The 23,930-nt window shown below is 34.9% G+C and overlaps 3 protein-coding genes and 1 long non-coding RNA gene across 4 annotated transcripts; 1 reads left to right on the top strand and 3 right to left on the bottom strand.

Moving 5' to 3' along the window:
* Positions 1 to 397: 397 nt before the first annotated feature.
* Positions 398 to 1,196, bottom strand: LOC18053495 (MLP-like protein 34). Its single transcript, XM_006448163.1, has 2 exons — positions 1,011 to 1,196; positions 398 to 577 (listed from the first exon to the last, which is right to left on the bottom strand). Exons 1-2 carry the CDS (start codon positions 1,194 to 1,196, stop codon positions 398 to 400), a joined length of 366 nt encoding a protein of 121 aa, XP_006448226.1.
* Positions 1,197 to 4,947: 3,751 nt separating this feature from the next.
* LOC112100765 lies at positions 4,948 to 5,288 on the top strand. Its single transcript, XR_002907049.1, has 3 exons — positions 4,948 to 4,973; positions 5,065 to 5,160; positions 5,261 to 5,288. It is a non-coding gene; the product is annotated as an uncharacterized LOC112100765 (long non-coding RNA).
* Positions 5,289 to 8,244: 2,956 nt separating this feature from the next.
* On the bottom strand, positions 8,245 to 9,001 carry LOC18053494 (MLP-like protein 34). Its single transcript, XM_006448162.2, has 2 exons — positions 8,780 to 9,001; positions 8,245 to 8,649 (listed from the first exon to the last, which is right to left on the bottom strand). Exons 1-2 carry the CDS (start codon positions 8,964 to 8,966, stop codon positions 8,285 to 8,287), a joined length of 552 nt encoding a protein of 183 aa, XP_006448225.2. The 5' UTR covers positions 8,967 to 9,001; the 3' UTR covers positions 8,245 to 8,284.
* Positions 9,002 to 14,395: 5,394 nt separating this feature from the next.
* Positions 14,396 to 16,869, bottom strand: LOC18053492 (DELLA protein GAIP-B). Its single transcript, XM_006448160.2, has one exon. The coding sequence runs from the start codon at positions 16,384 to 16,386 to the stop codon at positions 14,602 to 14,604; it is 1,785 nt and encodes a 594-aa protein (XP_006448223.1). The 5' UTR covers positions 16,387 to 16,869; the 3' UTR covers positions 14,396 to 14,601.
* Positions 16,870 to 23,930: the final 7,061 nt, after the last annotated feature.

Below are 23,930 nucleotides of genomic sequence, written 5' to 3'. Positions count from 1 at the left end.
CACATTAGAGTTTTTTTTCTTTCCCCAAAATTTTTAAACATTGGACAACAAATGCCATGTCATCATTCCTGAAAATAATCTTGAACATTTTTTGCACAACTGTGAGATATACATGTCAAGAGTAGCTTAGAAATCTAGTTTTATTACTATTTGAGAATATATCTGCCTAACCCACATTTATGGGATGAAAATATTCAGAGCCATAATGGGGGAACTCAAACTTGTGACCTCAGCTTTATTGGGGGAATAAGTACAAGTGCACCACTAAGTCAAGTGCTCAAGGCCTTGGTGGCCGATATCTAACACTTAATCAGACAAGAACCTAAAAGAGACGTGCATGATTATTATAAAACAAAAATATTATTGATTGCCAGATGAAGTGGTTTTGCTTTCAAGATCAGCTGGAACAATGAACATCTTCATTCTGCCTCTCATATTTGGAAGTCCAGTGCACCAAGCTTCCCTTGTCCTTCGGAGTCACTTTTAGCAATTGAATAGAAAGCTCTTGTGTTTCTCCAATATAATGGCATCTGAACAGCCTCACGGTGAAGGACCATGTTGTCCTCAAACCATAAAACTGATTAATTTTAGCCAAAGTAGTTGTCAATTAAGAAGCATGTGAAAGTGGAAATTAAGTGCGAAACACTGATCCTCACGGACAATGAAAAACTGATAACAACTTGAAAGGAAACTACTCCAACTAACAATCAATTTCATGCAAATCACTATTATGAGGAGACACAATATTTATTAAATGTTCTAAGCATGCTTGTCTAGCTAAATAAATGTGTTACCCGTTTAATAGCCATGTCGTATTATCACTATAGCAATTGATTAAGGAAACGTGAACAAACCCTGTAAACTAGCATGTCATAAAAAAAATATTCTTGGTTGGAATAACATGATTAATAATTAATAGTATACACATATATATATTCCCTCTTTTTGTGCTACTCCTAGGGCGGGAAGAAGATAAGAAAACGCGAAGCGTTGGTGTACTGTGGGCTTACCCCGCAAAATCTCCAGCAGATGACACAGCCAGGCTTCCCCCTTTCACCTTCAAGTAATTCACAACTTTCTACGCTTTCAGGGCTTCCAATGGTAACGATATGTGGCCTGCAGCTAAACACTTTATGAATTTTAGCAGCTGGAGCCTTTACTTCGACTATAGTTTCCAACTTACCAACTCGAGACATGTTACCAATAATTACTTTCAAAAACGAGATTAATCTTATAAATCATCGCGTTGGATTAACAGCTATAAGTTTGAGTCAGCTATAAGGTTCAAATAATCTAATTTAACAGCTGCCCTTGAGTTGGATTATTAGTTATATTAGTTAAATTTCCAGTCGGCCAATCACATTATGGAATATGGAGGCATAGTCTTCTTCTTCATCCTATTTTCCGAACTATATTTGTGATGATGTGAAAATATCTATATAATAGTAATGTTAGGGACTCTAACAATTAAGTTCCAATTAATATAGCAGTCATTTAATGGATGACAAGATATTTATTAATTATGAAATTTATCACATAAGAAAATAAATGACACATAATAGTTAAAACTAAAATCGAGACTCAACTATTGAGATCTCAATCTTATCTGCTTAAATTTATATAATTTTTAAAGTTTTTGATGTGTAGTGGGGAGTACTGCTCACCCAAGATTTTATGTCCCATGCAAGCATATCTTAGGCCAACATTCACAATCCTTTTAATCAATAACCTGAGGGGGGGGGGGGGGGGGGGGGGGGAGCAATTAAGAATCAATAAATTTAAAGGGTTGAACAGCCACGTCATTCTAGGAAATTTACAGTAATAATCATTAAAGTTTTGATTTTTTTCATCTTAACCCCCCAAAAATATTTCTATCAACATTAGCCATAAAACAACTTTTGAGACCAAAATACCCCTCCCTCATCTCTCCCCCAACACTCCCTTTCACTCATCTCTCCCAAACCGATCCAACTCCCATCATCGGCGGCGACATCAACCCTCGTTGGCGGCGGCTCCATCTCTCACCGGCATCCGATCTACGATCTACAACCTTCAACAAAACCTAGGATAGTCATTTTTCTTATTTTCATTAATTTAAAATGAGATTTTAGAATAATAATAGTTATACCTTGAGAATAATGGTGGTGGTGGTGATGTTTGTGGTGGTTGGTGGTGTTTGGGAGTATTGTTTTTCGATTTTGGAGTGTTGTGGCTTAATTTTGGGGGTGGGGAGGGAGGGGGGCAGGGCGTGCGCGCGCGCCCATCACTGGGCAGCAGCGGGCACTGTCGCACAAAAAATTAGAGTGTCCTTTTTTTTAACGAGTAATTTTTTTTTTCTGTAAATGTAATGTAATAATTTTATAAATATTACAGATACATGGCAAAATCAGAATCACCGAATATCGAAGTAGGCAAGATGTATTTTCGTTATGCCGATCACTTTCCTGGTCGAATTTTGAGCATGTGTAAGTTATCTTCGGTCGTAAAAGCCATCGAGGAAAAATTAACGAAGCGGCAGTTGAGTATGTTAAAAAAGGATATATTTGGGCATTTCTTGGAGTGTCGAAGTTTTCCATTTAGTGGGGTAATTTTGCACAATCTTTTACTGAGGCAAGTGGCCCATGAAGAAGATAGCTGTGAGGATCAGTTATGATTTCAAATTGGTGAGCATTTGATTCGCTTGTCAATTGTCGAATAGTGCTTGGTTACTGAATGAAGAAATATGTAAAAGAGTGTTTTGGCATAATCACTTCATACTTCTTCTCATTCTTTTTCATTAGTTTATTTTTCCTTGAGAAAGCGCCAAATCTTCTCTATCACAAAATCTAATATTGTTTATTAAGAAAACAATTAAGGGGTAAACAATGAGTAATAAAATTTTGAATATTGAAGGCCTTGATATGTAGTATTATATACAAATAAATTATGTGTAAAGCTCTTTTGTCTTGCAATCCAAAAATAGCTAAGCAACTTGAACTTATCTTCATGCCTTTGGTTATTGTTATTTTATGGAAGGTTATTATAAGGCCTGACACATGGGTGTTGTAGCCCTTAGGACTTAGGAGCATGTGGTTTCTTAAACTCTAAATTTGGTGTTGATACCAATCAAAAAAATAATGAAATGGAGTAGAGGCTACGGAATACGTATTTTGGTGGTGTACATCGTAAGATTAATGTGAACCAATTCGATGCAGTATTTAAGGAGTTGAAATTCGAGGAAATGGACGATATGGACGCATTAAAGATTGCGCTGTTTTATTTTGCGGACAAAGTACTAAATGCAAGAAAAAATCACTGTCAAATCAATTTCCTTTGGCTTGACCAAGTTGATGATATACAGTACTTCTGAAAGCGTCCATGGGGTCTATTGTCATGGGAAATGATTTACGAGAGTCTTGACAATGCACTGTTCGAGAAAGACGAGAAATTTAAGAAGACTCGGTTGAAAAATCCAGATCATAACATTGAAAAATACAATCTTTACGGCTTTACGTCTGAGCTTCAGGTGCGGTTTTTTTTGTTTATTAATAAGTTTTATAGTATTAAATATTTGATAGTTGTTTTATTTGATTTTTCACTTTGGTTGTTGTAGGCTTGGATTTACGAAGCAATCGGAGGGTTGCCATCAACATGGGTCGTCAAAACGAAGAATAAGATTCCCCGCATTCTGCAATGGAAGCCCATGGCATCTTCGAGAATCAACTTTGCGGAGGTTTATTCGTTCTTCAACGACGAATTTTGTCTTATAAGTAATATGTATTATTTATTTTTTTAACTTTACTAAATTTAAGTTTGTATACTTACTTAAAATTTTCAATTGAATTTATGGCAGGGGGACGTTTTACAAACTCTTGAGCCAAATTCAAAGGAGAGTAGTAGAAAATATTAGCTCTCTGTGAAGGATTACTTGTCAAGCATTCCAGACTGGGTTCATAAGGTCGGTATACTCTAAGCACTAAAAATTTTTTAATTTCAATTTTTGACTTTTCATTTACTAATTTTAAATGATACTTTATACAGCACCAACTCTCAATCAACGCGATGCCGTCGGTTACAAGGCAATCAGACGAGCATGACAATCATGACGACATACCAAACCCAATACTAGAGCAGTGTCATGACACTTCTGAGGATGAGGTGGTTGTTGATGACCACTAGCAGCAAACAGACAACTCTGATGACGCACGGGATTCTGAGGTTATAAATAATATACGATATTTTTCCTTTATAAATTATTAATTTTTTTATTGTTATTCTAAAGTTTTATTTTTTTCTTTTGTAATAGTCGAGGACAAAGCAGTTTAATGATTACATACAATGACGGTTGGATAAGATTGATCGTAACGTGTATGAAATAAAGTCAGAATTAAAAGATTTTAAAGAAACTGTTGTTGGCTTCATCGACACATTTTCTAAACGTCCAAATAAGGATTCTCCCACTGCACGCTCGTATGCGGTGAGCAAATTTAAATTTAATAATTATGTTCGTTTAACTTTTAAATTGATAGTTGTTTAATATGTTCTTCTTGGCGAATGGACAGGCCCTGGATGACTATGGAGTGTATACTGACGTGGGCAATGAAAATTTGTCTACGCCCACGTCATTGTATAGTTTCTACGTGGATGTTAGTGGGGAGAGTGTGCAGGTGTTCCCTGAGGTGCCTCTGGGCGTCAGTAAGTTCGGCCGCGTGTACATACCGTCGTATGTTTATAACAGTCCTTACATGATTCCTCCGGTCAAGCGAGGACAGAACGTCCGGCCTTTACCTCGACCCCAAATCATGGAGCATGCGATTGACATGAGTACGAGTGTGGATGTAAATCCACTGAGAGGATTGGAGGACTCTAGTCTGTTTGCTGAGTTTGATCGATGGTTCACTGGTGATAGCAGAGTCCGCCGAAAAGTCTCGCACCCGCGGTCATTCTTTCAAATAATTTTGGGTATAGCTTCGATGGGATGGCTAGGCGATGAGGTATTTATATTTTTGAAGTTCTGTATACTGTTGTGGATTTGTTTCACCAAAATTTTTCTTTTAAATCGTAATATAAACTGTTTCTCTACAGCATATTCACGAGTATCTCCGCTTGATTAGCGAGAAACAACGGCAGTATCCAAATGCCTTACTCCAACGTGTCACACATACTGACACATTTTTTTGGGTAACGTGCCTACAAAACGTAAAAATACTATTTAATTTTTTTTTAATTATTGCCTTTAAGTTTTGTTAATTTATGCATTTCTTGGTTATCTATGTACTAGGTGTTCTTGAATCAGTTATGGAATAACGGTTATTGTGCAGTCGATTCATTGGTATTGGACGACCGCTTGAATAGTTATCTTTGTGGCCGACAGCACACAATGTCCAAATCAATGACGGATGTCGATATGGTATGTATTTTATTGCATTTCACATGCTCCATAATGAAAATATTCGAGTTGTCGCTTTTTCTTTGTTGTATTTCAATTTCATATATAACGAACATGTTTTTCAATTGTTATATACAGTTACTCATCCCTGTTAACTTGGACGGCGCGCATTGGGTACTAGCACGAGTTGACTTTTGGAAAAACAAAGTCTGGATTTATGACTCATTACTCACATTTCGCGACGACAAAAGGTACAAGTTGAAATTCAAGTCACTTAAAGTTATATTCCCTCGATGGTTGGAATATGTTGGCTTCTACAACATCCGACCTGAGCTGCGGAGTGCAGACCCCTGGAAAGTTGTGGCAGTTAAGAGCGCGCCACAACAAGAGCCCAGAACTGGTGATTGCGGTGTTTTTGTATTGATGGTTACGATGTATTTAATGTTCGGACTTAGATTGGAGTTTAACGCTAGTCATGTCGAGTACTTTAGAAAGTAGATTGCGGTTGACATATTTAATGACGATATTGTATTGTAAACCTATTTAGTAATTTCAATGTTGAAATTTGATTTTTTATTTTAATTTGCGCACTTAAGTTTATATAATTTTAATGCTCGCATTTTAATATTTAAAATAAAATAAAATTTTATGACATATAAGTGTACAATACACAAAAAACAATAACAGTTTTAACCAACGAAATACAAAAAATAATAACAGTTTTAACCAACGAATAACACACAAAATACAACTAACTTCGAGTCGACGCAATGGGACTCTTACATCACTTACGATTGTGGCCCAGTTCATGACACCGAGGGTAACGTCCTCGCCAGCCGAGGGTATTCTGAGCTCTTTACGACGGCCAGGTGGTGGTGCTTCAACTGGTGGGTATACTTGCATCTCCTGAATTTCATCTGGAACTTCCCAATCTTGAAATCAAACTTATCTCTAAAGGCAACTTTGCGTAGTTGTAATATAAACTCATTCTTCTCAGCAAATAGCTTACCCACACTGATATCATCTGAATCACAACTGCTAACAAAGCTTGAAGCAACCATGTTCGAAGGCAAAGTTGGAGCAAGACTTTGAGCTCTTACAATCCGCCGGTTAACGTCCTCGCCAGCCGAGGGTATTCTGAGCTCTTTACGACGGCCAGGTGGTGGTGCTTCAACTGGTGGGTATACTTGCATCTCCTGAATTTCATCTGGAACTTCCCAATCTTGAAATCAAACTTATCTCTAAATGCAACTTTGCGTAGTTGTAATATAAACTCATTCTTCTCAGCAAATAGCTTACCCACACTGATATCATCTGAATCACAACTGCTAACAAAGCTTGAAGCAACCATGTTCGAAGGCAAAGTTGGAGCAAGACTTGTAAGGGGGTCAATTCGCCTTCTCGATCGAACCATAGAAGGACTAGGTCTATTGCCTCTGTTATTCACAGGAGTATTGTCTTCACACTCATCGTCGTGTTGAAACGACGGAACATTCGAAGGACCAGCTCCTCCATCATCACCATCATTATTGAAATGAGTGCCCCTCGTATTATTAGAAGGTTCTGCACAAACATTATCCCCCTCAGTCTCATGATGAAAATCATCATTGTCCCGAAAATCATTGTTGTGATACGGAGAATACCGTTGCTCCAACGACGTCGTTATTGGAAATACCGTTGCTCCAACATCCTCTAACGTAACGCCGTTATCATCAATGTTGTCATAATTGTTGTGGATTGGAGAGTAATATTGCTGCAGCGATATTGTCTTTGGCAACACCTCTTCATCATTATCGGGGTCATACATATTTGCCCTAAACGAAGTTTCTGTATCGACATGTGGCTCAATACCTTCGCTCGGAACTCGAGGTGATGTGGTCACGAATATAGGAATGCATCCAAAATTGGCTACGTCGGATGCCATATGCAATACAACCCTCACCATTTTATCATCAAATATATCCATGGGCAGTGCACATATACGATATAATGTGTTACTAGACTTTAAAGTTGTCTTCATTGTGATACTATATTCATTAGGGTTTATTTGTAACACCTCGTATACTCTTGCCAATAACTGATCAAACAGACAATTTTTCCCAACCAAAAAAGCTCAATTTTTACCATTCACATACTCCATACGGCCATCCTCTAATGTCTCCCACCAACCATCGTAACACAATTCAAGTACAACTGAATCCATTAAGCCTGAAATTATATAAAAAAAAATTATTTGGATCCGAATCAAATTAATACAGTTTTAATAAATCTCCAAGGCTTTGTGCGACAGGTGCCTGTCGCCAGATTCACCCACGACTCAGTTCAGCAAGTTCAGAAAATAACTCATACCACTAAGTGATGTCGATTAATGTTGGATTCGGATAAATTATGATCGGATTTCACTTTTACCGTTGTCTTTTGCCGTCGCCGTTGGTTGGTGATTCAAGAGTGGAAAACTGCGTTTGGTTTGACGATATGGGAGAAAGATTGTTGTTTTTGGTCTCTAAAAAAGAGTAATTTGGGGAGAAAGGTTTGTGTTTGGCTAATGTTGATAGAAAAAAGTTAAGAAGATTAGTTGTGACTTTGTACGATACAATCTTTGCACATATTCATTAACATTTGATACTTCTTTGTCACATTCACCCACCCTAACATTTGAGAGGGTTAGTTGTGAAAATATCAAAATATTTATGGCTATTTTCGTAAATTTCCCGCCAATCTAACCCACCCTAGTAAATACACACAACCACCAATTAAGAATCAATAAATTATAGCCACAAATTATTTATCACAAAAGGCATAATAGTATAGGTTGAATGAGGTTGAATAAAACATTAAATAGTCCGCCTCATTTATTTTCATTATGTAGTGTTTTTATTTAATCAATCCCATCATAGAAAGTTTGTGGCTCTAGCATTACTGAGATGGAGACTCGATCTCTTGACTATTTACGTTTACTAGCAGCACTTGATCAGTATCATCAGCTCGGGCCTCTTCGTGCTGGATAAGGTATGCATCAATGTTTTTAACAATATTGATCATCATTTCAAGAACCTTGCTTTCGAGATCTGGAACGTTTTCGTTTTTCCTCTCGTATTTGTAAGTGAAACGCACCAAGCTGCCGCCCTCGTGATCATCCTTCTGAGTGACTTTTGCTACGGAATAGAAGCTCTTGTATAACATCTCCAATACGTTTCCTTCAATCAACTTAAAAATGGTTATGTAGTTTTCATTATCTACGACTTCAATTAGCTCCTTCACAATTTGAGGATTCCCTGCATCTGATTTTCGCACAACAAATTCTATTACTAAAGTTATTCAACTCATAAATCATAATAATCATCATTATATATGTCACGAGCAAAATAAAATTAATTTATGAAGAAATTGGTGTATATAGTGTAGCCTTACAACGGGTAAAAGTCCAGCAGATGACAGCGCCTGGCCTCCCCCATTCGCCTTCAATTAACTCACAACTTTGAACGCTCTGAGGGCTGATACTTGTAACAATATGTGGCCTGCAGCTGAAGACTTCATGAACCTTATCAGCAGAAGCCTTGACCTCTATTACAGCTTCCAACTCACCAGCTAGAGACATTTTTGTTAATTCGAAATAAACACATGCAAATTCACTAAGAGATCAGAAGAGATCAAGCAAATTTAACTGGGAGGCCTTGAGCCTTTATATAGCAATACTAGGAGTCCGTCTGGATTCTTTCACTCTCGAGAAGCAAATTTAGTGGATTCCCATGTCATCATTTCACCTTCAAATTGATTTAAAACGTAACAGGAACAACATTCTTCTTAATATTTTATTTTCAGGTCAAAGGAGAAGAATTGCCAACGTTAGGAAGTGGACAGACAACTTTGCAAAAAGTGCAGGGCCAGAGAATACAAGATAAATGTTCATCACCAGTCACTACTTTGAAAAACAAAAGCAGTTAGGGCTGGCTATTATTATATATTCCAGTGGCATATATTCTATCTCACGTCAATCTAAATTATTTTTTGGTTTGTATAGAATACGTATGGTATATTTATTCATTTATTTATTTTTTTCCAGTGTTTACTAGACTGGTACTCGTAGCTAGTTTAAGTAGTAAAAGAGGGATGGGGTTCGGATGCTACCGAGGATTGGTTGCTGTCAAGCTATTAAAAATTATTTCTCATTTTTCGCCATAAACCTTGTTTTGCTGAGATACACGAAATCTTGAACACTGATACTACTTTTGGCACCTCTTCAATATTCTTATAAAGCCCCCTTTTTTTTTGGGCATTAATAGCATTTTTCACATGAAAAAATTACATAAAACTACAAATATAAAACGAATTAAACCCCAATCCATATATTTTCTTTTTGAAATTATCTCTTCACAGTTCACACCCACACATCATGAACTCCTTATTCCCAGTGTCTAATATATATTGGATTCAATTTTTTTTTTTTTCAGTTCCAAAATGATTTTGAAGTAATTAAAAGAAAATGTGCAAGTAGTTTATCAGATCTTTATTTAAAAAAATTAATAATAAACAATAAATTTTATCAAATTTATTGAATTTTCTTCACCAAGTGGGCAATTATCTTATCTCCAAGAAGATATAACCAGTAATTAAAGTCAAAATGATAAAAATCCCAATAAAGTAATTGATTGAGTGTGAAGAATTAGTAACAAAATGAAATTATGTTTGATTTTACTTAAATTTGTTTTTGTCCTTTTACGTAATTTTAAATAACAACAGAGCTATACACATGAAAATAGGGTGTCGGGTGAGTTTTCGGGAGCCCACCCAATCTTGATAGCATTTATAGCCCAAAAAAATGGTCGGTATTTTATTAATGGGCCTCAAATTTGGCCTACTCATCCAGTTTGTCGATACTCCCTCTCTCCGTTTTGTTTCTGAATGCTTTACGTACGATACTTGATCCTTTGAATTCAACACACGGACATGTACTTATAAATTTCGGGAAGAATGAAATTTTTGTATGGGAGTTCAAGAATTGGTTTTCATTTAACCATTAACTACTTACTATTAACTATTTGAGATTTACATAACCATACATTACCATGATCTGTAAGTAGTATCTTACTTAACATTATCCGCAAGTGAGATGGCATCCATTAATTAATAATAAGCCTCACTTGATATTAAAAGAATGAGAATTATTTGATAAAGGTAGTAGTTTCCTTTTTTTTTTTTTTTTTTTTTTTACAGGTTATAAATATAACTTAGTGGCAATCAAAATTCTTTTTTCTAACTATGTGATGATGAGTTTGAATCTTAAATCTTTTATACCACTTTTAATGATTTCACTAACTGAACAAATTAGTATTCTGCGACCTTATCTTATCTTAATTCTTTTTATCTTGCAGTAACTATCAAACATAAGGCCAATGTGAGTGCAGTGAAGTCAATAACAATTAACAAAGTCCCCGACATAAGAAAGAAAAAGTGTATCAGAATCACGAGCAATTCTTGGGTCTGACCAAATCACGCCTATCTCCCTATTCTATTATTTATGCAACTGTTAAAATTACAGCGCCCCCAGCCTCCCTTCTAAAACAAGCCTATCAACACTTGTCAGTTTTGACTTATCTTGCCTCATCCATTTTGTGTAAAATTAGTAGTTTCTTTCCATTATTAGAAAAAAAAAAAAAACTGCACCCTATTGTTATTGTTATTGTCATTGCCATTTTGCTTGCAATAATAATGATGCCCTATTACCAATGGGTCTTTGATTTAATGAGAGAAGTCTTGCACTTACAATGTTGAGTGTAAATATTCGAGCCTCCATAAGAGCATTATAGAGGTTAGTTTCAGTACTCCCTCAATTATTAACTAATTGAGTAAAGACAGTATTTCCCTTACGAAATTTAATTGGAATAAGCACTCCTCGAAGTAGGCACCTCTCGAATATTAGAGATGATTTTAAGTATTTGAACTATTTGGGCAAGTGCGTCAGTGAGTTAATATATGACGGTGGTCCCAGTTGTTTAGTACGATTATAAATATTATAAGTGTAACGTCTAATGTAATATCAGTAACAATCTCTGTATAACAGAACTAAGAAAATAATGATGCACTGTTGTATGGATTTGTTTAAGATGGATTACAAGTCATCAGTCGGTCGCAATCGCGAGCCATTATTTCTGATTTTTGTTAGTCTAAACATTCATCATGTTTTGATGTGTACATATATAAAGAAATTAATTTATTAATGCTTTCTTGTGGTCCATTGTGATATTATTAATTGTTTGTCATGAATGTCATAATCTTGACCTATAAAAAAATTCATTAACAATCCTCCTTTGACTTGGCTTCCCAATAACATCATCGTATAGGGATTTTAGAATCGCTGCCTTAATGCGCACCACCACACAATTATAATATTAATTTAACCCCAAAATTTCCCCTTTTTATTTTTTTAAATATAAAGTTATCAATTCACCAATTACCTCAATTTCATCACCTATATAAATCGTATACATCAATTAAGTTTGGGTTTAAATAAATTGTTAGTTCGCTTTACATTTATTTCTTACTATTTTTAAAAGTTTAAGGGAAAAAAAAAATTCCGAAAGAAAGGAAGAAAAACGATAGTATTTTTTTCCCATCTTTTGGAAAATTATTTTTTTGAATAAAGTGGAGGAAAAAGCTGATCTCTCAAAAGATTTAAAATGGAATGTGAATGTGATTATGAATGAAGTGGTGGGGGTCAGCTCAGAATTCCCAACCCATGCAAGTTGGCAAGCAAGTTGATATGTGTATGTGAATTTTCAGTCTCCATTGCCTTCCTTTTAAATAACCAATAACACATGCACAATTTTTTTTTTTAAATAATAATAACAATAATATAGTAATGGGTAAATGCAATGTTGTGTGTAAAATGAGAAGGTGCATGTTTTTTTTTTTGCTTTCATTCATTTTCTCATCTACTGGTCTATTTGCACTTATTAATGCCCCCTTATTTGTTGACAAATCCTGAGCCAACATCTTCTTCCTGTTGATTACTTATTTGATTTCATTATCTGTCTGCCTACAAGATTGAATAGGATGAACTGTCACCCCTCTCTCCTTTTTTTTTCTTTTTGTTATATAATTAGGTGGATTGGCGTCCCATGTTTCACCTTTTTTTTTTTTTTTTTTTTGCTCAATTTGTAATGAGATCCAGAGCTGATGGCAGAAGCGGGGGAAAAAAAGAAGATGTAATGTAATTAGTGGTGGATACTGCAATTTCATTTTATACCATGCATGCTTTCTCTTTTCATAAACTTTGGTTTCATTTCGTATAATATAACAGCACATGGGATCTCAACAATTGAGTTTCAATTTAAATTCTAACTATAATGTATCATTTGTTTATTGGATAATAAATTTCATAATCGATAAAATATTAATTTTACTGTCTAAATAGATTAATGTGATTTTTAGCAAGAACTTGCAGTTTAAATTTAAGAAAAATGAGTAGTATACTACATTTAGATGAGACAATTAAGCAAACAACGTCACTGATAGGTCCATCTAATACAATTTATTTTGGATTGGCCAATTATGAAGGCGAGAGAGAGAGAGAGAGAGAAAAAAAAAACTTGAATTTTATTTATTAAACACACATGCATGTTACATGAGATTCAAATCTAAGACTTAAGTCTTAATATAACTGTTCATTATCCAGTGAAGCTTAACCTTAATCTTGGAGAAAAAAAAAGAGTAAAAACACTTGGCATACATGTATTAAACGGTCTTATTTCTATTAAGAATACGTACATATAAGAATAACACTACACATTTCAAGTAATTTTTTAATATGTTCATCTATTATAACTTATAAAAATATTTATTTCTCAATATCATCGTTCAATTGATAAACTAGTAGACTACTTGAAAAACATAGTATTACTAAAAATATAAGTGAAAATTTCCTAATTTTGCATTAAGAAAATAGCAATACGCATGAATGCTTTAGTTTGGATAAAGAATCTCGATTGGTTGGTTGGTTTTTACCAGTCTACTACTTACTTAGATTAGATCACCTTTTATCTTGGGTCAAGAATTACCTTATTATGTATGTATGTGATCTTTTTAACTCTTTGAGGTTGATATAAACAAATAAAATATGTAAGTGAAAACTTTTTTTGATATTGTCAAATCTAAAAAAGAAAGGTTGGTTCGTTACTAATCGTCAAAAGTTGGAAGAAAACTATTAAAGCAAGGGGAGATTAGATTAAAGTCGTTCAAGAAATAATTAAAAACGAACCCTAGACAACTACATTACATTAATGTGATCGCGAATTAATTTGTTTTCATTGTTGCATGGCTGGCTGGCTCTCGAAAGAAAAAAGCAAGCTAATAATAAGGAGCAGAGCAGCACTCGAAAAGCGGCAAATTAAAAAAGCAAGCGGGCAAAAAGTGGTTTTTATAAGAGAGAGATCGATCAATCAATAAAAACACCTTTGCAAGTAAGCTGATGATGGTGATGATGATGATGACAATAACAATAAAAAGCATAACCTTTCCAAAGAAAGTGATCAGGGAAGTATCACACACACATAATAGTAACCATCAATAGGCGAACTCTGCTCTGAATAATTAGGACTCAGGAGGCAGCGTTTTTACTTTCTTTTGCTTTCACTGTTGTGTTCTTTGTTATTATTATTATTATTTGCATTTTTGTTAAATCTCGTCCAATATTTCTTGCTAAATGTTTTTTTTTCTCTTTTTTTAAACTTTAAAACAAGAAAGTTTATCGAACATAATTCGAAATAATATATCTTCCCAGTTTTTGAAATATAAAAAAAATTCTCCTAAAGAACATTAAGAACAACAACAACAATTTATAGAAAATTCTACTTTTTTTTATTACCACCAACCTACACACACACACATATGTATATATATATACTACACGTCAATCTTTTTTTTTTTTTTTTTTTTGATTCACCCCGGAAAATTACAAAAGACCCCGTTTTCATAATAGACAAAAATAAAAATCCTAGAAAAGAAAAGAAAAGAGAAGAAAATCTCTCTGGGAAAAAAAAAAAAAAAAGAAAAGAAAAGGAAACGGATGGACAAGAAAATAAAGAAAAAAGAGACAGACGGAGACGGGGCGGAGGTGGTGGGTCTATTCCCAGCTCACAATCGCACATTCACAACCATTTGATACCCCACTAACCAGTTTCTTTTCTCTCTCTTTGTTTTTGGTAACCTAACTCGTGAGTCAGCTCAGTGAGCAACTACCGCTTTGCAGCGAGTTTCCAAGCCGAGGTGGCAATGAGCGGGCGCGTGTACCAACCGAGAGTGAGACACCCATTATTCTCCTCAACTTTATAACCGTCTCCGCCGGCGAACAAGGCCAACAACATGCTAGCTTGCTTGTACGCATTCGACCCAATGTGGGCCGGAATGAATCCGGCCGAACCGAACCTCGTTCGCCACTGAGCCAGCGTCTCGTGTCTCTCGACCCGGTCCGCTCCTTCACAGGCCACCACATTACAAATCTGATTCCCCAAGTACGCCTCGGTCATAGCCTTATGATTCTCGGGACTGTTAACCGACCCCTCCAACGAGTCAAACATAGTCGAGTAGTAATGCAATGACTCTGTGAACCGGTCCAAGAAAACCGGACCGTTATGATTGGCTTCTTGCTCTGCAACGGTGAAAATATCCGCCTTGATGTTCTTAACAACAGAAAGCACTTTATCAATAGCACCCGGTTGGGCCAGCAGCTTATGCAGCTCGAACACCGTGTTGACAGCCACTGAGTCAACCTCACTTGGTTTGATTTCCAACATAGAAGCATCAAGATCGGCTAAGCTATTAGCAACGAAGCCCCTGTATTCAAACTCAACATGAATGCTTTCAGCCAGCTGAGCCAACTTCCAACCCACTTGCTGCAACTGGTCAGTGTTGTCAGCCGCCGGCGGTCCGATCCCGGTGAGACGAAAAGCCGGGGGGCCACCGGGTCGGAGAGCTAATGCTTGCATCAGAGCGGGCCACTGCATGCCCTGATTCATAGAGAAATCAATGACGTGGACTCGCCTTTTCCCGTCAAAAGCTTCAAGGATGGCTTGATTGGCAGTGAAGTGAGCGAATTTCAAATACGGGCACGTTTCGTAGAACTGCATCTCGAGAAGTTCCGAGAAGGAATGATCGATCGGGCTTTGAGGGTAAAGCCCGTAAATACGACGAGCTAGGGCTTCGGCGAAGTGAGTGGCTACTTTGCCCATGGCGCCGGCTTGGGAAACTGCCAGAAACCGAATCTGCTTGACAAATGCTTCTGCTAGAGTGAGGTTGTTCTGTTGAACGGCTTCAGCGCAAGCCATCAGGGCGTGGACGAGCCGGATTCCGTTCTCTTGGGAGTCAGCGAGGACGATCGGGCGGGTTGACTCGGGCGGGTAGAACTCAGAGGTTTTCAAGCGCTTGTTCTCTCTAGTAGTTGTTGAGGATGAGAGTGACGACGCTGATGCTGACGATAGACTCAGATAATTATTACTGCTGTTTTGAGAATTGTTAGCGCCATACATGGCCTTACCAGGAATCGCTTTCAGATCGTAGTCCGAGGTACTGGGTTCTTCCAAAACGCGCTGATGGCTAAAGTCAAGGGACGTGATTGTCGATGATTCGGCCGGAGCAATGAAGGAAGAGTCGTCAAAAACGGAAGGTGCGGGCACCGGATCTAAACCCAAACCCGCGGGCATGGTGGGATTGAATTCGGTGAGCATGCTTTCGAGCCAAGTACATAAATTAGAGGGATCGTAGTGGACGGTATCAGAAGCCAAATGGTTGATACCATCCGCCTGAAAAGCACCCATAGCTTCTTCAAGCTGTTCAATCTTTTGAGCAACTTCAACCATATCCGAAGATCTCACGTTGTATCCCAAAACGGCCAGAAGCTCATCCATCCCGCCATCCGTCTGCTCTTCTTCCCACATCTTGCCTTTGCCGGACGGCCTCGCCACGCAGGATGGCGGAGGAGGAGGTGGTGGCGGTGGGTCCAGTTGGCTGTGCTCCCTCTTCATGGCCTTTTTTTTCTTATTTGATTTGGTTCGATGTAATTTTGGTGGGTGTGAGTGGCGGAGCTCAGAAAACAAAGAGAAGGCTTTTAATCAAGGCTGCGAATGGGGAAGAATCTGAATTCTGAGCATTGGGGATTGGGGATTACTCCGTGCTAGCACTGCCACTTGAACATTACAACAGAACAAAATATAAAAAAATGTTAAAAATCCATAGACTCAGGTCAGTTGAGAGAGTGAAAATAATTAGAAGAGAGAAAGAAGAAGTAAAAAAAAAAAAAACGCTCGTGATGTGGCGCGAGGTCCAATGAAGAGAGGGAAAGAAAGAAAAAGACACTAAAGGGCTATATATTGCCTATTACCAAGCAGCAGCTGCAACTACAACTACCGCTCAAAGCTTTTTGCAGATAAGATGCTAAATATGCAATTTTTATTATGTTGTTGGTATATAAGACTAAAAACGAGTAAACGGCCACTTCCTTCTTTCTTCACTTTTTAAGGTAATAATAACTTTAAGGGTGTTTTTGGTACTATAACACTGTATTATTACATTGTATAATACTATGTTAACAGGAACGAGGCCGCTATTTATGTATGCAGTTGTAGTACAAACTGTTACTGTTATTTTTTTAAAAAAATTTATATGTTAATTTTATAATATAAAAAAATGATTTACTAACATACTACTCTTAAATGATAGAATATTACAATATCACGTTTTGTTATTTCAATAATATTATACTTTAGTATAATCATATTATAATATTTTAAAAATATAATATTATATGATTATATAATATAATATAAATTATATTTATATTCTAAAAAATATAATATTCAATTATGAATTTTTTTCTATTTATTAATGTCAAATATAACTTTTTAATTTAAAAATTAGTATTTTAGTAAATTATAAAAGATTAAAATAAATTAAAATGATTTTATGTAATGAAAGTGAAATAACGTATTATTATCTATTTATTAAATATTTAATTTAATTATTATCTTATATTATTATTTAAATTAAAATTTTTATTTGAATATGAATTAATATTTAATAAATTTAAATTTATTATGCTTTATTAAATAATAAAAGTTAAATGATTATAGGTTAAATGCAATAAAAAAATTATAACCAGACATAAGAATAATGTTTTAATGTAATGCAAATTACCAAAACGCGCCCTAAGTGCAGTATTTTTTTTTTTTTTAATATTTCAAGCTGAATTTAGTTTCAGTTCATGCCTCTTAAAAATATTCCCAATTCCCGTCTACGGCTCTTTGGTTTTTATTTTTTGTTTTTTTTTTTAAATTTTCTCGAGTAAATTGAGGTTGCAGGTATAGTCTTTATAGGTTAAATCTAGGATGTTATAGGTTAGGCTTCAGTTTCTGAAAAAAATAGGAGTATAAATTCCAGATTCATTGTGGCAGGAGTATGAACATGGATCGGTCATTAATTGGAGTAGGTTTTTGATTCATGGTTTCAAATTTCAACATCTAATCCTACTTTTGAGTTTTTTTTTTTTAAAGAAAAAATAAATCTAATTTTCAATTGAAAATAGAAATTCAATAATAACAAATAATAATAATGAACCGGTTGGTTCCTTTAATTTAATTTGTAGATAGGTCGGTCGGTCCACGAAAAATTTAAGAATGATGTTGCTGAGTCTAGGGATGACAATTTTTTCCGATGGGATGTAATTTATTTGGGACGGAATTGAGACATATTTTTGTCCCATAAAAAAATTTAGGGACGAAATTGAGACATTTTTTTATCCCAATTACATATGCAGGACGGGAGTGGGATTGAAAAATTCCGTCCCATCCCGTCTCATTACCGATTAAGAATAAAAATTTTATCTTTTGGGACGAGATTGAGACATATTTTTGTCCCAAAAAAAATATAGTGACGAGATTGGGACGTTTTTTCATCCCATTTGCATATACGGAATGTGACTGAGATTGGTAAATCTCATCCCATCCCGTCCCATTGCCAACCCTACTGCCTGAGTCGCAATTGCTATCGTCAAGCGTTGGTCAGTGACAAAGTAATTTTAATCATTGATCTACAATGAACGAAAATTTTTTGGTATGAGATATTTATAAATTTGAATAGATATGATAACAAATATTCTAACTGCTAATTTAACATAAAAGGATGCTGAAATTAAGTTGCCTTTAGGGGCTACATCGACCGCCCCGGACGGTTGACAATTAGAGGTTGCGGACGAGGGCTCGAGGTGGTCACTCGTGACTCGTGAGTATCTTTCTACTTTAATAGTTCAAAATAATAAATATTATGAGAACATTTATATATTGGGATGCTTTTTCAGACTTCAAAAAATGGGAAGAGTGAAAAATGGGCGTTACCATATCAAGTTTATGAAAGGCGAATTTAAATCATGATATGCCTTGGTGTTTAATTCAGAAATGAAATCATTGATTGTCACCGGAGGGAGAAGCACATTCAAAGAATCTGTTGTCCCAACATGGATTGGCAATTCATGAAGACTTGCCGTAATTGAATTTCCATATCAATAAATTCTACACATAATTGGAAGCCCAAGGCCCACAATAATTAAGAAAATTTCCCACAAGAGAAATAGGAATAAAAAGAAAAAAAGAAAATTAGATCATTATATTCATTAATCCATAGAAGAGTAATGATAGACATTTTAAATTTTGTTGTAAATGATATGATAAGTAATGTAATATTCATTTAAGCGGGTGATGATTTTTCACTATGAGAAATATATTTTTTTAAATATTACATTTGAAGAATTGAATAGAAACAAAAATCTTACCTATTTAACAAAATGGTTGTCCCTTGTTGTTATTCAAATTCGGTGATCATAATTTAAAAGTGTATATAAATTCTTGGTTCGTCATAATTTAAAAAGAGATTATCAATTTCTTTCATTAAATTTTATATATACTATCTACTACTTTATTGTTTTTATAATAGGCAATAATCTTTTAGTACCACAATTTTTAGATATTACCATTATTTTTAAATACATTTTTATCATTTTAAATACATTTTCATTCGTATTTATTATAAATTAAATATGTGAAAATTACACAACAAAGACTATTGAAAGAAACTCAAATCTAATTCCTAAAATTAGATAAAGGGAAACTGTGCATATACGACTTAAAATACAGAGATAATTCATGATATATATTCATTTCTATCATTTTCATTTTCCTTTTTTATTTTAAGAAAATTATCAATCATCCACAATTCCACATGAATTTTATCTCATTATAAAAAATACTATAAAGTTTGAATTCGTTAAATTATCTACTTAATATAAATAATTTGCATCAATCATCTACAAAAAGACAGAATTTTATTTTAATTAGTTTATTTTTATTTTGTCATTTTGAGTAGATAGTTAATACATATTTACATATTGTGAATAATAGGTGAACAATTTAAATTTTTATAACATTTTTTTCAACATGATAATATTTAAGTGGATGGCTGATAATTTTGTTAAATTTTATTTCAAAATACTATATATATATATATACACACACACACACAACTTTTAATATAATGATTAAAAGAAATAAAACTTCCATTTCATTTTAACGCGCTTTTTTTTTCTCGCTAAAATTAAAATGTTACAGAAATTGGCATGTGCACGTGGCGCGTGGATGCATCTTTGTAAAGGACTAATCAAAAGTCGGACCTGCCCTACATGAAGGAGACCAATTGACAAATACTACTCCGCCGTTAACGTCAGCCACTCCACAGGCCACAGCCATCCGTCCGTCAAATGGCCCCCCGGTAAAAACATAACGGCGTTAGTAACGGGCTTTTGCCTCCTGATGTTCCACCATTACAATTTACATGACTTTTTTCCCGCACAAAATTGGGGCCCACCTCGGATTTAGTTAATATTTCTTTATTGTTTTTCTCAGTGAACGAATAACTGTGATGATGAACAGGCAGCCAGGCATTAGGCCCCGCAGGTGAACTGACACCACCACGACGCCACGTGAACCGTACACGTGGTAACGGGCCCCGCTTCTGAGGAGATGAGTAAAGTTTTGCGTTAGCTGTTCACTACTGCCACCGGTGCTACTGCGTTTACTGAGTGGCTAGGGCAGAGTCGGACCCACCGTCCCACGTGATTGTTACACGTGTTGACGCGACCGTCTGGCGATGGGGTCCGCCCCCAAGGGAGATCATTCCCGATGTTTTGGGTCCTGCACTCCTGCTGAGACTTATTTTGAGAGCCGACTCTTGAGATTCTTGGGCGCCCCAATTAGGCGATTTCTGTGCTTTAATTTTGTTTTATTTTTATTTGAAAGGAGATTCGAGTGATTTATAAGAAAATAAATATTTTTACATTAAAACTCACACAAAATTATTACTTTTAAAACGCTGCTATTTGAATTACAGTAAGAAAGAAAGAAGATATAAATACAAGTAACGTGGGGAGGGCTAGCTACGTTACGGCTGCTGTAAGGTGACAGCCTCCAAAGTATAATTTATGCTACGATAATATAGAATACAAAAAGATAATATTATATATGTTACTGTATCAACCTTGCTGTCTTACTACTGTTTATATAACATTTTCTTTAATTTTATCGACAGATTCGTAATGTAATTTTTATATATTTTTTTTCAACATTAATTTACTAGTTTAAATTAAAAACAAATGGAATAAAATCAATCTCCAGTATTAAAGCACATTTGGGAACTTAGAGTCTTCCCCATTTGACAGCTAAATTATTCCAAAAAGATTGCAACTCTCGTATAATGTTTTGCTTAAAAAAATTGATGACATAGATACACATGCATTGTCATGTTACGTTTTAATTTTTTTAATCCTTTGTAAATTATATGCTTTTGTTCTTTAACTTATCATATTTGATCATTTATTTTCTTTAATTAACATGAATTTTCTTAATAATGTATTGAGAATTTGTCATCATAACAAAATAATTTGTTATTGATTGTTTTATTTATTTGGTTACATCACTCTCATGCACCACCATACAATTATTATTTTTTCAAGATAATTTGTCATTTGTCAAACTTGATCAATTATACTTTAAAACATTCATATAAAACAATCAACCAACAAACATGTAATAAAATAATTTTGGCACGTAATTTTCGTAAACATCGTTTGTTGAACATTTGACGTATACAATATATTGAGGACCAGCGCCGGGCGTGAACTGAGTGCATATACTACCAAACGATTATTACGAACACAGAAATTATCATCAAAATGAAAAATAAATATTCAAATAATTTGATGTAAACAAACTTATCTACGAACGATTAGGCGTAATGATAGGCTTACGTTTTGCTTTGAAAATGAAATTAAGAAGAAGAAAGGTGTTTAATACCTTCTTGGCTAGCTTGGTTGGCATGTCCCTGCAATTCGTCCGTCTCTTTCTCCAACATACATATATATAATTGCTGCCCAAACAAAGTTCCAATACATGATTGTTCTGATAAATGATAATTATATGATGCAACTCACTACGATCACAATTTCGAAGTAAGTGGATGTCACAAATATCTAAGTCAAATACGTACAGATATATCAACATTTCCAGCATTCTTATCATTATAATAATATCAGGTTTTCTTGTATTTCTCATCTTAGAGGCGAACGAATGGTGGATATCAAAAGGACAAAAAGGGAAAAATAATAATAACTTTGCATCCCTAATTTGTTGCCAAAAATAGGAATCTTTAGGTGGCTAGTAACTTTTGTATATTTAGACTATACGTGTGTTGTAAAAGTAAGAAGCCCTTTCGTTTTCAATCTTCACTTCAGTGGCCTCACTTAAAGTGTTCATGTTCCCCTGTAGGGTCAATAGTATTTACGAGACGATACATAATGTATAAGCTCATATCTGGGACGATTTTTTTTTTTTTTAAATTTTATTATACAAAGATTATTATTGATATTACGTCAGACATTATAATTATAATATTTATAATCATTCAGAAATTGTTATTGATTTTCTCAGGACACTAGAAAAGTAGAAATTCTTGAAGTGAGATTAGATGCTCGCAGTGGCACGCGCTCTCTGAGAGAGTGTTGGTTGGTTTTGTACCATCGAAGGCTACGGGACAGCCTGGCACTGCCAGTGAGGGTCGTACCAAGTAGGTGGGTGGCTTACTCGCCGACCGAAGCGTGCACCCGACGCGCTATGTGATCTGTCACTCTCCTGTCTGGAAACGGCGGGGTTCCTCCTGCGTGCTCGTGGGCCCCACTCGAAAGATCTTTTCCCCTCGCTGCTCCTCAGAGCTTAATCCCCAAATTTTGCGTCAGTAGCTAGTAGTCACCTAGCCTAGGCTAGCCCCCCCCCCCCCCCCATTGTTTTGGTGATTTCAAACTAAAAGTCAACACTATTTTTCTTTTTAACCTTACTTATTACTATCCCCCCTTTTTTTTTTTTTTTTCCTCCCTCCACACGAAATATCGATATATTGTTACAAATAAAGACCTACGAATAATCACAATTAAGAATTTTTATAAAAATATATTATTTAGTTATTTTCACTCTCACTAATATTATTAGGAGATATTTGTTATACTAGGGGAAAAGGATGAGGAGGGCTTCAGGTAGGTTAAATTGTGACCCCATCTAATCCTTAAAAAATATCTTTAAACCTTAGTAGTAATTTAACTATGTCTCATGTATCCTATTGGATAAACACTTTTGATATTAGTCCTCAACAATTTTTTTTTAATAATTTATAATATAATAAATAAGGTTCATAACAGTCCTTCAAAATAAAAGAAAAAAACTATACGTATAACAATAATTTATACTCGTTATTTTAACTTAACTGGAGTTAAAATAAGTTTATATAATTTTATCATTGATTCTAATCATATTTTTGTAGGATATGTACGTCTACTCCAAAATAATAATAATAATAAAGAGAAAATCAAATATCAACGCCCACATAATTGAAATTAAAGCTTGAATTCCTGCGCCCTAATCCCTACTAGAGTGGAGGCCAGTGATGGAGATGTTTGGGTTTAATCATAAATTAAGCGCATGCAAGAAAATTGAGTAGACAGCAATTACCGAAGGTTCTTGACTCGTAGAAAAACTAAAAGGCGAAACGTGTGATTCATTATGAAAAGCAAGCACTATTATATTAACCATAAAGCAGTAATAGTGTTTTTTTTTTTTAATAAATAAAAAAAGAAAAGAGAGAGAATTTGTATTCACTTTAATCATAATGTTAATGAACTTGGATCCGGCTGGGCTCTTTAATAAGGCCGATAATGATGGGGTTTTGACAATACTTAATTAACATTAACTCCACTGTCCCTCGTTTTTTCTAGATTAAGATCCTACCCATTTTTCTTTTCTTTTCTTTTCTTTTCTTTAATAAAGATTAAGTTCATAATTAACCACCAAACCTTCTTTTGTTCTTATCATGAAATATTTAAATAAGATGAGACCATTTTTGACCACTTTATTTTTACCACGTGCATGCGATTTTTTTTTTTTTTTTTTGTGTTGCAATTAATCCCAGTTACCAGACCTAT

Source organism: Citrus clementina, unplaced genomic scaffold (assembly GCF_000493195.1).
Source record: "Citrus clementina cultivar Clemenules unplaced genomic scaffold, Citrus_clementina_v1.0 scaffold_2, whole genome shotgun sequence".
NCBI classification, from domain to species: domain Eukaryota; kingdom Viridiplantae; phylum Streptophyta; class Magnoliopsida; order Sapindales; family Rutaceae; genus Citrus; species Citrus x clementina.
The sequence above is the reverse complement of the archived record's forward strand: the minus strand, read 5'-3'. Positions and strand labels throughout refer to the sequence as shown.

What these genes read in the sequence shown, in the direction of transcription:
- LOC18053495 (XM_006448163.1), bottom strand. Translation starts at nt 1,196, where the DNA reads ATGTCTCGAGTTGGTAAGTTGGAAACTATAGTCGAAGTAAAGGCTCCA. An exon ending in TCTGCTGGAGATTTTGCGGG is followed by an intron (nt 578 to 1,010) that starts GTAAGCCCACAG and finishes AAAATTAATCAG; the next exon opens with TTTTATGGTTTGAGGACAAC.
- LOC18053494 (XM_006448162.2), bottom strand. Translation starts at nt 8,966, where the DNA reads ATGTCTCTAGCTGGTGAGTTGGAAGCTGTAATAGAGGTCAAGGCTTCT. An exon ending in CTGCTGGACTTTTACCCGTT is followed by an intron (nt 8,650 to 8,779) that starts GTAAGGCTACAC and finishes TGCGAAAATCAG; the next exon opens with ATGCAGGGAATCCTCAAATT.
- LOC18053492 (XM_006448160.2), bottom strand. Translation starts at nt 16,386, where the DNA reads ATGAAGAGGGAGCACAGCCAACTGGACCCACCGCCACCACCTCCTCCT.